Below are 16,111 nucleotides of genomic sequence, written 5' to 3'. Positions count from 1 at the left end.
GGGTTTCAGACACTGGGTACTTCACCCAGATAACCAGGTGAGAATTGATGGATGTGCAGAATACCAACCTAGATTATTTATCAAGATCAAAATAATTAAAAGATCCCATCAGAAAACTCAATCCTTTCTCTGTTGCTGTTCTCTTGAGTTCAGCGAGAGCAAATTATTTATTGCACATTTGACAACATCCTCAGCATCAATGAGAAAACCCAGGAAGTGGGGCGGGGGCTAGGGGTTTCAACATTTTTCATAACTAGCATCCACCTCCATAACCTTCGCCGGATCCCACCACCTCAGGTCAACATGTCTCAGCTATCTCCCCAAATCAGCCCAACATTCTCCAGCTATCTCCCCAAATCAGCCCAACATGCTCCAGCTATCTCCCCAAATCAGCCCAACCTGCTCCAGCTATCTCCCCAAATCAGCCCAACATGTCTCAGCTATCTCCCCAAATCAGCCCAACCTGCTCCAGCTATCTCCCCAAATCAGCCCAACATGCTCCAGCTATCTCCCCAAATCAGGCCAACCTGCTCCAGCTATCTCCCCAAATCAGCCCAACGTGCTCCAGCTGTCTCCACAAATCAGCCCAACATGTCTCAGCCAGCTCCCCAAATCAGCCCAACATGTCTCAGCTATCTCCCCAAATCAGCCCAACCTGCTCCAGCTATCTCCCCAAATCAGCCCAACATGTCTCAGCTATCTCCCCAAATCAGCCCAACCTGCTCCAGCTATCTCCCCAAATCAGCCCAACATGCTCCAGCTATCTCCCCAAATCAGCCCAACATGCTCCAGCTATCTCCCCAAATCAGGCCAACCTGCTCCAGCTATCTCCCCAAATCAGCCCAACGTGCTCCAGCTATCTCCCCAAATCAGCCCAACATGCTCCAGCTATCTCCACAAATCAGCCCACCCTGCTCCAGCTATCTCCCCAAATCAGCCCAACATGCTCCAGCTATCTCCCCAAATCAGCCCAACCTGCTCCAGCTATCTCCCAAATCAGCCCAACGTGCTCCAGCTATCTCCCCAAATCAGCCCAACATGCTCCAGCTATCTCCCCAAATCAGCCCAACATACTCCAGCTATCTCCCCAAATCAGCCCAACATGCTCCAGCTATCTCCCCAAATTAGCCCAACATGCTCCAGCTATCTCCCCAAATCAGCCCAACGTGCTCCAGCTATCTCCCCAAATCAGCCCAACGTGCTCCAGCTATCTCCCCAAATCAGCCCAATGTGCTCCAGCTATCTCCCCAAATCAGCCCAACATGTCTCAGCTATCTCCCCAAATCAGCCCAACGTGCTCCAGCTATCTCCCCAAATCAGCCCAATGTGCTCCAGCTATCTCCCCAAATCAGCCCAACATGCTCCAGCTATCTCCACAAATCAGCCCAACATGCTCCAGCTATCCCCCCAAATTAGCCCAACATGCTCCAGCTATCTCCCCAAATCAGCCCAACATGTCTCAGCTATCTCCCCAAATCAGCCCAATGTGCTCCAGCTATCTCCCCAAATCAGCCCATGTCTCAGCTATCTCCCCAAATCAGCCCAATGTGCTCCAGCTATCTCCCCAAATCAGCCCAACATGTTCCAGCTATCTCCCCAAATCAGCCCAACATGCTCCAGCTATCTCCCCAAATCAGCCCAATGTGCTTCAGCTATCTCCCCAAATCAGCCCAATGTGCTCCAGCTATCTCCCCAAATCAGCCCAACATGCTCCAACTATCTCCCCAAATCAGCCCAACGTGCTCCAGCTATCTCCCCAAATCAGCCCAACGTGCTCCAGCTATCTCCCCAAATCAGCCCAACATGTCTCAGCTATCTCCCCAAATCAGCCCAATGTGCTCCAGCTATCTCCCCAAATCAGCCCAACATGCTCCAACTATCTTCCCAAATTAGCCCATTATCTTTCATGTCACCCTTTGCCAGTTGTCCAGTATCTGTTCTGTAACTCTGTGCCAAATATCCACTATACTCTATAGATAATGACTATAATGGGGTTATCTGCCATGCATCCCAATGCCAACAGCCCATTATTCTCGGCTTAAGCTATTGCTCTTGCTCATTATAGCATGCTTACTCAAATGTAGAGGCCAATACATTAAATATATTCAAGAAGGAGTTGGATATATTTCTTAAGGCTAAAGGGATCAAGGGATATGGGGAGAAAGCAGGGACCGGGTACTGAATTTGGATGATCAGCCATGATCGCATTGAATAGCGGAGCAGGCTCGAGGGGCCGAATGGCCTACTCCTGCTCCTATCTTCTATGTTTCTATGTTGTGCATTTGAGCCCCAATCTAAGATGTGAACAATCTCTGCTGATACTCCAAGTGTAGTATTGAGGGAGTCCTGCACACTCGGGTGCCGTCGTTCAGATGAGACGTTAAACTAAGGCTCAGTCTGCCCTTTTAAGCAGATGTAAAAGATTCCATTGCGCTAATGAAGAAGAGCAAAGAGTTCTCTTGGTTGAGGGAGGTAGGTTGGCCAGGACACCAACACCACCAAAAAGAGATGAACTTGTCAATCACCTTATTCGCTGTTTGCGAGACCTCCCTGTGCGCAAATTGTCTACCGCTTTTCCTAGTAACTGCACTTCAAAAGTAATTCATAGGCTGTGAAGTGCTTTGGGACATGTGGGAATGGGAAAGGTAACCCTATGTCAATGGCCCAGTATTCTCTATCCAACCCCATGCCAACTGCCTATTAACTAATTAACTCTGCCAGCTGCACATTATCCTAGACTTAACCCTTTGCCAACTGCCCATTATGCTCTATGTAACTGTATTCCAATTGCCCATTAATCTCTACATAATCCCATGGCAGCTCCTCCTCATGCTGTACAATGCTCCATTGCCAACTGCCTGTTATTTGCTATATAACCTCACATTGCCATTTAGCCTTTATGTATTTATCTATGGTACCAGTTCACTCCATTTTGTACCTGTTCAACAATGTGCAGATTTGAAGAGTCTACATCCCAGGAAGTGTCCCCATAGGGGAAATTCTTCATCTGACAACTACTCGGAACCAATGAGGCACCAGCTCTCACCGTGATTTATTACTAGTCAAGAATTACACATTTAAAGTCATTCTGAAGATTTAAAAGCAAAGTGAAATTAATGGGATAAGCAAAGTGAAGTAGACAATTCCAACGGTGAGACAGGGACCACCATAACTACAGGGAACGTACTGTTGCTGGATATACAAGTGGCCCCTCACCACCACTTACTGACTTATCCCAACGTGACTGTTAGTGCCCGTGGAACCCCCTTATCCAGAGAGCACAAAAGGTATGACTATGCATTAGGTTGACTGGTTGCAGTTGTGTTTAAAATGAAAGTTATCGCTGCCTCACATCTCCCAAACTAGCTCACAGAGCACTGCACGGCCTTCACACCGAGGCTTCTGTCCACTCTACTCACCGACTGCTGCAGTAAACCTGGGTTTGTCAGGGAGCCGAGTCCCCATTTATATTGTTCATCGACAGCTAAATGTCCTGGCACCATGATGATATTGGAAAGTAGCTTTAGTAGTCGTGCATGGGGCCTAGAAACCACCGTTACTAACCTCATATTGCACTATACATACAGGAAAAAGGAGCGACTAATCTCAGGGTGAGAGAGGGTTAACAATCCTGATAAACCTCCTTGGCACTCTCGACAGTTACAGGAATGGACCAATAGGATCTGTTTCCAGTCACCACACGGCACAGACTACCCTGAACTTGAACTGTCTCCTCCTCAGTCACCATGGCGACTAGATATTTGGGTTCCTTGAGGCCTATTGTTTCCTCTCCGTCCTGTGCCGAGCTATGCTGACAGAGGCACTCCTACTCCTACTCCTCGCGCACTCAGTGTCAAGAGGAAAGGGAGGGAGGTGTCCCGGTAGATGACATCGTGAGGGAATGCAACCAAGCGGTGCTCTCGCTAATTACATTTTTTGGACCGCAGAGATGGAAGAAAGCCAAAGGTTCTCTCCTCCATCTCGAGCCAGGACACGGTTCGCTCCTGACCCCATGAAGGCCGCAGGATTAAGTTCTGCACTCACTGGGGGAGGGGTGGGGGAGTCTTTTCTCCTCAAGACTTCCTCCATCGTTTGGCTGGTCAATAAGTTAACCAGGGTGCAAACTGAACCATGCAGACCAGGACGGTCCCGGATTCAATGCCTGGTCTCAGTCGCGGTAGCGGTGAAGGGAGTGCTACAATCGGCCTCATTGCCCTCAGGGCTAGGGAAGAAAGAAACAGAATCAGTTAAGAGGTCAAGATCAAGGCCCTATGATGCCCCTCCCACCACCAAACCTGATGTCCATGGGCACGTCCTTTCCAGCAGGGGTCACTGCACCGTGATCAAGAGCAGTACCCTGCCTGATATTAGGGTCCCCCTCCTCTTTGGCCCAGGCACACGACAGTCAATTGTAGCACCCCCACCCACACCCACAGCCCCCCGCAATGACCGAGATCAGCGAACCAAGCATAGATCAGGCATGAAACCCAAGAATTCCCAGCCAGGAAACCCAAGAATTCCCAGCCAGTGTGCCCCAGTACCACACTGGGTGGGATGTTAGAGTCATTGGGAACTCGGGGATCAGCCATTGCTGCACCTCAGGCCCTGTATTAATATCACCTTGGACTCTTGCTGCACACAGCAACAATTTGCATTTATATAGCACCTTTATCGAAGAAAAACGCCCCACAGCGCTTCATTGAACATCAAAGAACAGTGCCATTCAGGACCTCAGGACGTCCCAAAGGGCTTTACAGCCAATGAAGTGTTTTTAAAGTGTAGTCACTGTTGTAATGGAGGGAAATGCTGTGGCCAATGTGCGCACAGCAAGATCCCACAAACATCATTGCGATATTGCAAAAATAATCTCTTTCTTTTGATCATAAATCCCAGCAGGATTTCACTTCCCTGAAGTTCTGTGGTTCTCCAGAGACTAAGGGGGAAAAATTCAGTTGATCTGCGCCTCCCGTTAGCACCCCGAGGGAGCACTAACGGGGTGCTAGCGGGAAACTAACGCCCGGGCGTGGCGCCGCGTACGCCTCCCGCGAAATTCAGCGGGAGGTAGCCGGTAGCGCCCAGCGGCGCTGCGCCTCCGGCGATGACGTCACCACCGCGCGCAGCACCCTGGCCGCAAACTTTGCTCGCGCCCCCTGACCTACCGCTGGACACCATGTCTGGCAGGGTCAGGGTGGTGTTTTTGCGGCGATAATTAAAGGGCAGGTGCCGGGCGACCTTTTTATGGGGCCACCTGCCAGCACCTGCCACCTCTGGCTTCCTCCTGCTGGGTACCGGCCATGATCTGTCAGCCCAGCACTCCTCTTGAGTGCCGGGCTGTTTACCCGGCACCCCGCTCCCTGGTGGCTCCCTGGTGGCCCAGCAGGGCCCCGGTGCGCGCTGTGCTAGGTCCCTCTCCTTTAATCAGGGGAGGGAGGCCTGCAGTACTGCGGCGTTACACGCCGGCGTGTGTGGCGCTGTTGCACGTAGCGCCGCGATATTCAATAGGAGCGCCCCAAGAGGGAGGGGGAGCGCTTCCAGTAGCGCCCCGCCTCCTGCTTGGGGCGCTACCATTGAATTTCAGGCGCAGGGGCGCTAACTTTTTCGAAGAGCTAAAAGTAGCGAAGTTATCGCCCCAAAGGGGACGCGACCCAATTTTCCCTCCATAAAGCTTAGTTTTCCGATCTCAGATTCCCGTCAGCTGAGGCGAGAGGTCACTTTCCAGCTTTTTGGAATGCCTATCCCGGCTGGCCAGCAGCAATTGGGTTGGCACAGTTAGCGGAGGCGGACTCTGCCCTGGTACCAAGGCCCATTTGAACCTTCCTACATTTAGTTCAACGGAGCTCTATTCCTGCCATCCCCCCACCCTCTTTCCCCGCACACCCCCACCCACCCATCAGCTCTCCTTAAAAGATGGTTCAGTGTGAAACTGCACTACCCAGTGTGGAGTTGACCCATGTGGATCAGAATGTCCCAGGTTTCGATTATTGATTTTCAGGATGTGGGCGTTGCTAGTTGCCCCTGAAAAGGTGGTGGTGGTGGCGCCGCCTCCTTCTTGAATCCTTGGTAGTGGTTTGAGAGTTGCTTGCTCAGTCATTTCAGAGGGCAGTTAAGGGTGGAGTGAACTACATTAGCTGATCGGAGCTGGGGCAACTGTTGTTGTGTTACCTTTGACCTCAATGTCCTTGGGCTAGTGGTGGGGCGTGGGGGGTTGAGGGTGGGTAGAGGTGCAGGTGATCAGTCCCCAGGCCCAATCACTATCCAGTGACGGACGTCAACTGAGGACAGGTTTGGGGCTCGGCTACGAGGCATCATACGGTTAAACTGCCTGGCGATACCCGTCGTCTAGGCAACCAACCCCTCCCCACAAAGGAACTGGTCATGTGGGTGACCGGTGGTCAGTCATCACCTGTGGCAACTGTGCCCGCAGCGAAGAGGTCAATGCCTGAAGGAGAGATATGGTGGTTGGGGGAGGTGGAGTGGACGAGACTGAGAAACAACAGCAAAACAAAAGTCAAGTAACAACACGAGCTGGCACAGACAACGGACGCTCTCTCCGAAGCTCTCAGATTGTAGCTATCGCTCAGTCATGTGTTGCCCTGAAGGACACTTCCTGTGGAGGAGGAAGGTCAAGCCTGCTGGACTCATGGGGAGTGAGCCTTAGATGGAATGCACCAGCTCCAGCCAATCACAGTCCGTGTTCAGGGAGTTTTGAGAGAGCACAGGGAACGAACTGCCCTCTTGGCCTGAAAGTGCGATGTTGTGACCCTGCTTTCTGTCCCGGTCATTTCTGGCACCACAATCAGTAAACACAGCCACTCATCTTGCACTCGCACAAACTACAAACTGCCCCTCGCCCCTGCAGCTCTGTCTCACTGAGTTTGAGTTACGCATTCACAGTGAGGGAGTTACCAGCTGCAGTGTGTGTGAGAGAGAGAGAGAGAGAGAGAGAGAGAGAGAGAGGAGGGAAGATCAGATTTTCTATTTAATCCGTTCTCGGGATGTGGGCGTCGCTGACAAAGCCGGCATTTATCGCCCATCCCCTGGTTGACCTGACTGAGTGGCATGCTAGGTCCCACAGCAGAGTCGTGAGTGAACCAGTTTGGTTTTTAAACGACAATCCGACAGCTTCATGGTCACTTTTACTGAGACCAGCTTTTTACTTCCAGATTTTTAAAAACTGAATTTAAATTCTCAGACGGCCATGGTGGGATTTGCACTCACATTTTCTGGATTATTAGTCTAGGCCTCTGGATTAGTAGCCCAGTAACACAACCACTACACAATCTTAGCCTCTGATTCAACTATCCTACATTCCAGGCAGACCTGATGCCTTTAAGGGGAAGCTCGATAAGTACATGAGGGAGAAAGGAATAGAAGGTTATGCTGATAGGGTGAGATAAAGAGGGATGGGAGGAGGCTCGTGTGGAGCATAGACACCGGCATGGAACAGTTGGAATGAAGGGCCTGTTTCTGTGTGTAAATTCGATGTAATTCTGTGCAATCAATCACTGCAATAAGCACATCTCTGTTCAATCGGTCTGACTGTTAAACAGTCACCATTGTAAGGTATCTGAACTAGAGTACAAGGAAGGGTTAATGGGGCCACCTTGGCACTGCACTGCCCGGTGTTATGAAGGATTATGCATACCCTCTCTTAAGATGGAAGTTCCACTGGGTCCCAGTTTCCAAAATGGCGGCCACCTAGACAACACCGTAACTTTCACAACAGGAGAACTTCATCAGAAGAATTTATAGAGATCGCAAACACATATTTATTATGGAACTACAGCAAGCAAAAAGGACAGACATTCAATTTAGCCCCAGGGTGTTCATCTTCCAAAGTGACGGAGACCCTTTAAAAGAGGTCCCAAGTTTGATGGCCACAAACACAAAGCAAAGATTTCTGCAAAAAATACACATTCCTCCCAAAAGCCCAATCGAAGCTTTACAATCTGAAAGTGGGTCCCTTATGAAGCGCCCGCTCCGGGAGTCTCTCTGGGCGGGGCGCCCGCTCCGGGAGTCTCTCTGGGCGGGGCGCCCGCTCCGGGAGTCTCTCTGGGCGGGGCGCCCGCTCCGGGAGTCTCTCTGGGCGGGGCGCCCGCTCCGGGAGTCTCTCTGGGCGGGGCGCCCGCTCCAGGAGTCTCTCTGGGCGGGGCGCCCGCTCCGGGAGTCTCTCTGGGCGGGGCGCCCGCTCCGGGTGCACAGCAAAGTCCCACAAACAACAAACGAGAGGGCAGAGAGCGCCTTGGTTTTCTATCTTATCTGAAAGACGTATTAATTGCAACTGCCCTGGAAAGGGCAAGTTAACTTTGCAGGGGATCGAACCTGAGACCTTCCTGGTCTGTAAGGCACAACACTACCCAAATAAACTCCAAAGGGTAACGTCTTTAATAATAATCATCAATATCAGGTCATCACCAATAATTCCAATAAGGAATTCAGGAGAAACTTCTTTACCCAAAGAGTGGTTAGAATGTGGAACTCGCTACCACAGGGGGTGGTCGAGGCGAATAGCACAGATACATTCAAGGGGAAGCTAGACAAGTACGAGGGAGAAAGGAATAGAAGGTTATGTTGATGGGGTGAGATGAAGTGGGTGGGAGGAGGCTCGTGTGGAGCATAAACACCGGCACGGACCAGTTGGGCCGAATGGCCATTTGATAAGGCAGGTACTGACCTTCCACAGCAGGTGCTTCTTTGCCAGAACACAGCGAACCTTCAGGCATGTCAACGTGGGGTTGGCTGAGATCTCACTATGGAAACAGAGAGACACAGATTTCAGATATACTCCTCAGGCTTCAGGACGACTTGTCTCATTCCTATAGTGGATAATTTGGGAACATCCCCATTGTATTCATGTGGTAAACCACTGTTTGTATTCCTGTTTGTCCTGTTTGTATTCCACTGTGTACATGCCTGGACATGCCTCGGCTGACTCCTCCCACAGGTCCTAGTATAAAGGTGACTGCTCCCCAGCCCTTGGTATCCTGGACCGGTCGACCACTCGAGGCAGACCTCCATTCTGTTGTTAATAAAAGCCTTTAGTTACTCTTCTAACTCTCAGTCTTTTATGAGTAATTGATAGCGCATCAATTTTATTAACAACATTTTTATAATGGAGAAGATCCTCACACCAGCATGCCTGGACTTAGATCATCGGGAGGCGGACTCATCCACCAAGTTTACTCACTGGCTTAAGTGTTTCGAAAAATTCCTGACTGCCTCCGCAGCAATCAAATCGGACGAGGACAAACTGGATGTCCTGACCTCCAAAGTGAACCACCGAGTGTACTCGGTCATCCAAGACGCGACCTCGTACGCGGATGCTATCAAGCTCCTCAAGGACCAGTACACGCGCCCAGTGAACGAAGTGTACGCCAGGCACCTCCTGGGGAGTCGTAAACAACAACCTGGGGAATCGACCGTGGAATACCTTCAGGCACTGTCTGTGCTTGGCCGGGCCTGTGGTTGTAAGGATGTAAAGGCCGCCGTGTACACAGAGGAACTTATCCGGGACGCTTTTGTAGCGGGCCACAGATCCAATTACACACGACAGCGACTGTTGGAGCAGAGTAACCTCGACCTCAACAAGGCCTCTGAACTCGCACTATCGTTGGATGCAGCCTACCAGGGCATGGATGCCTACTCCGCTGCACCGTGGACGCCGCGGGGAATGACAGCCTGGGACACGGTAGGACCGCCTCATAGCGCCGTGCCACCCCAGCCACACCCCAACAACGGCCCAACTACCGCAGCAGTGTCCCAAGGCCAGACAGCAGTGCCCCAAGGCCAGAAATGCTACTTCTGTGGCCAGGCAAAACACCCCAGAGCGCGCTGCCCGGCGAAAAACGCGATCTGCTCGGGCTGCGGGAAGAAGGGACACTACGCTAGCGTCTGCAGGGCCAAAGCCACCCCGAACCCCAGCAGCGCCGCGTGTGGGCCATGCGGGCCGCCATTTTGGACCTCCCCGGCCGTGTGCGAATCACCGGTACAGCAGCCATTTTGGACGCCTCCAGCCACATGGGGATCATGGACGCCGCCATCTTGGACGACAGCCGGGACGCAGCAGGCCCCCGACACCGCCTCATCTGATACCCGCAGCGACACACCGACCCCTACGCTGGCATCCGTTACACTGGACCAAGCGAGACCGCACCAACTGGCCAGTTCCACAATGGACATTAAGGTAAATGGTCACGATACAATCTGCCTTTTTGACTCTGGGAGCACGGAGAGCTTCATCCACCCCGACACGGTGCGGCGTTGCTCTCTCCCAGTCCTGCCTGCGCAACAGCGGATTTCTATGGCCTCCGAGTCCCAGTCGGCGGACATCGGCGGCTACTGCGTGGTGACACTCGTAGTAGACGGGACCGTGTACGATCATTTTAAACTTCTGGTCCTGCCTGACCTCTGCGCTGCCGTCCTGCTGGGGTTAGATTTTCAGTGCCACCTTAAAAGTGTTACGATGGCGTACGGTGGACCCCTACCCCCACTCACAGTCCGCAGCCAGCAGCTTCCAAATTGCCCGCCGCGCACCAGGTGCAACCTCTCCACACTCAGAGTCACCCCCCCACCACTGTTTGCTAACCTCACCCCCGACTGTAAGCCCATCGCCACAAAGAGCAGGCGATACAGTGCCGGGGACAGGGTTTTCATTAAAACCGAAGTGGAGCGGCTCCTGAAAGAAGGGATTATTGAGGGCAGCACCAGCCCCTGGCGAGCCCAGGTTGTGGTCGTTAAGACCGGCGAGAAGCAGCGCCTGGTCATCGACTACAGCCAGACAATAAATCGCTACACCCTGCTGGACGCCTACCCACTCCCCCGTATAGCTGATATGGTCAACCAGATCGCGCAGTACCGCGTCTTCTCGACCATTGACCTGAAATCAGCATACCACCAGCTCCCCATCCGCCCTGAGGACCGCCAGTACACTGCCTTTGAGGCAAACGGCCGCCTCTATCACTTCCTTAGGGTTCCCTTTGGCGTCACCAACGGGGTCTCCATCTTCCAAAGGGAGATGGACCGGATGGTAGATCAAAATGCGTTGCAGGCCACTTTCCCATATCTGGACAATGTGACCATCTGCGGCCGTGACTTGCAGGACCATGACGCAAACCTCGAAAAATTCCTCCGCACCGCCCAACTCCTAAACCTGACATATAACAAGGAGAAGTGCATATTCCGCACAAACCGCCTCGCCATCCTTGGCTGTGTTGTGGAACACGGAGTCATCGGTCCCGACCCCGACCGGATGCGTCCCCTTATGGAACTTCCACTGCCCCACTGCCTCAAGGCCCTGAAGAGGTGCCTAGGGTTTTTCTCCTATTACGCCCAGTGGGTCCCCTACTATGCAGACAAGGCCCGTCCGCTGATCAAGTCCACCTCTTTTCCCTTGATGGCAGAGGCCCGCTTAGCCTTCCACCGTATCAAGGAGGACATTGCCAAAGCCACCATGCACGCAGTGGACGAATCCATCCCCTTCCAGGTGGAAAGCGACGCGTCCGACTTTGCCCTGGCCGCTACCCTCAATCAGGCGGGGAGACCCGTGGCCTTCTTTTCACGAACCCTCCAAGGCCCGGAGACCAGACACTCCGCTGTTGAGAAGGAGGCCCAGGCGATTGTGGAGGCTGTGCGTCATTGGAGGCACTACCTGGCCGGAAAACGATTTACCCTGCTCACTGACCAGCGTTCAGTTGCTTTTATGTTTAACAACAAGCAGAGGGGCAAAATCAAAAATGACAAGATCTTGAGGTGGAGAATCGAACTTTCCACCTACAACTACGAGATCTTGTACCGGCCCGGGAAGCTAAATGAACCCCCGGATGCGCTATCGCGTGGCACCTGCGCCAGCGCGCAGATCGATAGACTACGGGTCCTCCACAATGACCTCTGCCACCCGGGGGTCACCAGGTTCTTCCACCTCATCAAGGCCCGCAACCTGCCTTACTCTATTGAGGAGGTCAGGACCATGACCAGGAACTGCCAAGTCTGCACTGAGTGCAAACCACACTTTTATAGACCAGACAGGGCCCACCTGATAAAAGCCACTCGCCCCTTCGAGCGCCTGAGCGTTGATTTTAAAGGGCCTCTCCCCTCCTCCGACCGCAATGTGTACTTCCTCAATATTATTGATGAGTACTCCCGTTTCCCGTTCGCCTTCCCCTGCCCGGACATGACCAGTGCCACGGTCATTAAATGTCTGAACAACCTCTTCACCCTGTTCGGCTTCCCCAGCTATATCCATAGCGACCGGGGCTCATCGTTTATGAGCGACGAACTCCGTCAGTACCTGCTAACTAGGGGTATTGCCACAAGCAGGACCACCAGTTACAACCCCCGGGGGAACGGACAGGTGGAAAGAGAAAATGCGACAGTTTGGAAGGCCGTCCTGCTAGCCTTAAAGTCTAGGGGCCTTCCAACCTCCCGCTGGCAGGATGTGCTCCCCGATGCGCTCCACTCTATTCGGTCACTGCTCTGCACTGCCACTAACGCCACCCCTCATGAGAAAATGTTCGTCTTCCCAAGGAAGTCCACATCAGGGACATCGCTACCGCCATGGCTGACGTCCCCAGGGCCGGTCCTACTGAGAAGACACGTGAGGACCCATAAAACGGACCCCCTGGTCGAGAGGGTCGACCTCCTCCACGCCAACCCCCAGTATGCTTACATCGCATACCCGGACGGGCGGGAGGACACAGTCTCCATAAGAGACCTTGCACCCTCGGGGACCACAGTAACCCACTACCCACTACCACCCCCCCCCACGATCCGATATCCAGCCCCAGCAGACGGCAGGCCTGGGCCCCGCGACCCGCTCGACATCTACGAGGACGACACGCCTGTGCCACAGCCTACGCTGGACTCGACGCCGGAAGCTTCACTACCCCTGCCGTCGCCACGCCGATCACAGCGGCAGACAAGACCTCCGGAGAGACTCCAATACACTAACTTTTAATACACTTCACCCCGCCGGACTCAATTTTAAACAAGGGGTGAATGTGGTAAACCACTGTTTGTATTCCTGTTTGTCCTGTTTGTATTCCACTGTGTACATGCCTGGATATGCCTCGGCTGACTCCTCCCACAGGTCCTAGTATAAAGGTGACTGCTCCCCAGCCCTTGGTATCCTGGACCGGTCGACCACTCGAGGCAGACCTCCATTCTGTTGTTAATAAAAGCCTTTAGTTACTCTTCTAACTCTCAGTCTTTTATGAGTAATTGATAGCGCATCAATTCATTCAGGCAATTAGGAGACTGTCATTTGTGACTGGCACCGGTGAAACACCTGGAAAGCTCCACTGCTCGTCTTCGAAACAGTGATGTGGGATCTTTTACATCTACCCGAGAGGGCAGACGGTGCCTCGGTTTAACATCTCAACCAAAATTTGGCACCTCCGACAGTGCAGCACTCCCACAGCGCTGCACTGGGAGTGTCAGCCTGGATTTTGTGCTCGAGTCTCTGGGGTGGGACTTGAACCGATGACCTATTGACTCAGAAGGGAGAGTGTGCCTTCAACATAGCCTCGGGTGACACCCAACTCCCTGTGCTTCTTTAAATAGTGCCACGGGATCTTCAGCATCTGCTTGAACTACCTAAACAGGCAGACAGGGCCTTGGCTTAATGTGAAAAGAAGAATGGAACCTCTAACAATGCAGCACTCCCTCAGTGTGTACGGACATTCAGCTTAAATTTGACTCTGGTGTGAAGATCAAACTAATTTCTGACCCAAAGTTAGGAGCTTTACCAACTGAGCCAAGCTGCCACGCAGTGCATAGTGTTATCACTCCTTCACTGGTCATGAATGTCAACTTGCATTTATATAGCGACTTTAATGTGGTAAAATGTCCCAGGCGTTTCAGAGGAGTGTTGTCAGACAAAATTGACACCGAGTCACAAAGAGATATTAGGGCAGGTGACCAAAAGCTTAGTCAAAGAGGTAGGTTTTAAGGAGGGTCTGAAAGGAGGAGAGAGAGGTAGAGAGGTTTAATGAGGGAATTTCAGAGCTTAGGGCCTAGCCAGCTGAAGGCACAGCTACCAATGGTGGGGTAAAGGAAGTGGGGTTTCACAAGAGGCCGGAGTTGGAGGAGTGCAGAAATCTCAGAGGATTGTAGGGCTGGAGGAGGTTACAGAGGTAGAGCAGGGCAGGCGCTGATGGGATTTGAACCCGAAGGATGAGAAATTTAAAATCGAGGCATCAAGAAGCCGGCCCACCACCACCTGTGCAAAGCATCTAGGGATGGGCAATAAATGTCGACCTTGCCAGCGACGCCCACATCCCCAGAATGAATAAAATAATACCGGGGCCCCTCAAAGCATCTGGCTTGCCTATATCTGTATCACTGAATCGTACAGCACAGGAGGCGGCCATTCGGCCCATTGTGCCTGTGCTGGTGTATTGAAAGAGCTGCCCAATTAGTCTCACTCCCTGCTCTTTCCCCATAGCCCTGCAAATGTTTCCTTACTTTGCCATTTTGTATGCTCGCATTTTGTATGTTTTTGTTAATTGAAATAGCCAAAATTCCTTGGTTATTACTTTTATCATTTTATGAAGTATTTTAGACCCCTTCTGTGTCCCTGTGCCTGACAGTGTCGAAAGACTTCGGAGTGGCAGGCACCTTCAGATCCTTCTTGCTGGAACAGACTGACCCAAACTTTATTGTACTTAGCCAGGCTTTGCCTGGCCATGACCTTTGACCTCCCTGCTATGTCACATCCTATGTGGTGATCACCCCCGGCAACAGCAGAGTTCCACCTCAGCCCTTGAAGAGAGTCGGGGGAGGGGAAGCGCCAATGGTAAGCTCACTGAATGGGGGCTCAAGCAAGTCTGTGACAAGGGCAGGGTTGTGGCCCTCAATACAAGAAAGAAGTGTCTTACCAGCTCAATCCGCAGGACATTGTCCCTTAAGGGGCTAAAATCAGGATCGCGAGGCCTACATAGCAGCCAATTTACGTACAGCAAGGTCCCACAAATAGCAGTGTGATAATGCCCACATAATCTGTTTTAGTGATTCTTATGTTCATTAATAAATAGACATTCTTATTATGAACACAGCTAGCTTTTGCTAGTTACTTTATTGAGCACATGTGGACTAGGTACAGTATCTGTAGAGGCTTCCATCTTGACTGTTGCCTTCTGGGTAGCCTAGTGCCTCATGGGTAATGTAGTCTTAATATACATACAGCTGGGTAGTGTAGTCTTATACATACAGCTCTACACAGCTCTACGGCTCCACCTAGTGTCCACTATAGAATGACGTTATTGATCATTACATCCCCCTTTCTTTGAGGTTTAACAAAATCAATATCAATCAACTTTCAAGAAAACAATAAAGATAATATCAGTAACACTTTTGTTAGTACTCTATAAACAAACATTTTCAAAACAGTCAACACATTTTCAAAGCTTTACATTGTACTCAAAGATTAAGTCTATCAGGCTCTTTTACTTCACGTGTGGACCTTCTCAACACGGGTAAGTCTGATGTGTCTTCATGAGATTGTTCTGGCGGTGAATGACAAGATGCAGTTGCGGCATGGTCATCAATCTGCTTTTGTATAGATCGAGGCCTCCTTGCGATCTTTGCTTGGAGAGGGTTTCAGTGTTTCCTTCACTCTTCATGCCATAACTCTCAATGTAGTCAATGCACTCTCGAAAAACTGCTGGCAGCTGGATCACATCATACAGCATAGTCCTCTCAGCAGCCTCGGCTAATGGAACACCAAAGATTGGCCTGAGGAAAGAAGGAATATCCACCGGAACTGCTTCCTGCTCTGGTGCAGGCTTCTTCTTTTTCTTTTTCTCTTTCCACTGCTTAACAACATCTGCTGCGGTTATATCTTTGGACTTTTTCTCCTTGTGTTTTTCCTCTTTGTGCTTTTCTTCCTTTGGCTTCTCTTTGACCTTAAAGTCTTTTTCTTTCTTCTTGGAGAAACTAGGCTTTTTGAAGACATGGATACCCTTTGGCCTTTTCATCCTTGATGGGCTCTCTGCTTCATCACCTGAGTCATCTGGTCTGCTTATGGCACAGTTTATACGGTAGACTCTCTTGACCAGTTCTAAGTCCTCACAAGCTTTGTCACCCAGTAGTGAATCAAGTCTTTCAGCCACAACAG

The 16,111-nt window shown here is 51.5% G+C and overlaps 1 protein-coding gene across 1 annotated transcript in view; it reads right to left on the bottom strand.

The window, feature by feature from the left end:
- The window catches only part of LOC147109579 (uncharacterized), a 152,061-nt gene that overhangs the window by 95,087 nt on the left and 40,863 nt on the right, over positions 1-16,111 (bottom strand). The window contains exon 2 of the mRNA XM_086004208.1: positions 8,675-8,750. Coding sequence (XP_085860334.1) covers positions 8,675-8,723 — 49 coding nt within the window. The 5' untranslated portion in view covers positions 8,724-8,750. The remainder of the gene's footprint in view (positions 1-8,674; positions 8,751-16,111) is intronic.

Source organism: Somniosus microcephalus, chromosome 12 (assembly GCF_052327205.1).
Source record: "Somniosus microcephalus isolate GS21.2 chromosome 12, FLI_Smic_1.0, whole genome shotgun sequence".
NCBI classification, from domain to species: Eukaryota; Metazoa; Chordata; class Chondrichthyes; order Squaliformes; family Somniosidae; genus Somniosus; species Somniosus microcephalus.
The sequence above is the reverse complement of the archived record's forward strand: the minus strand, read 5'-3'. Positions and strand labels throughout refer to the sequence as shown.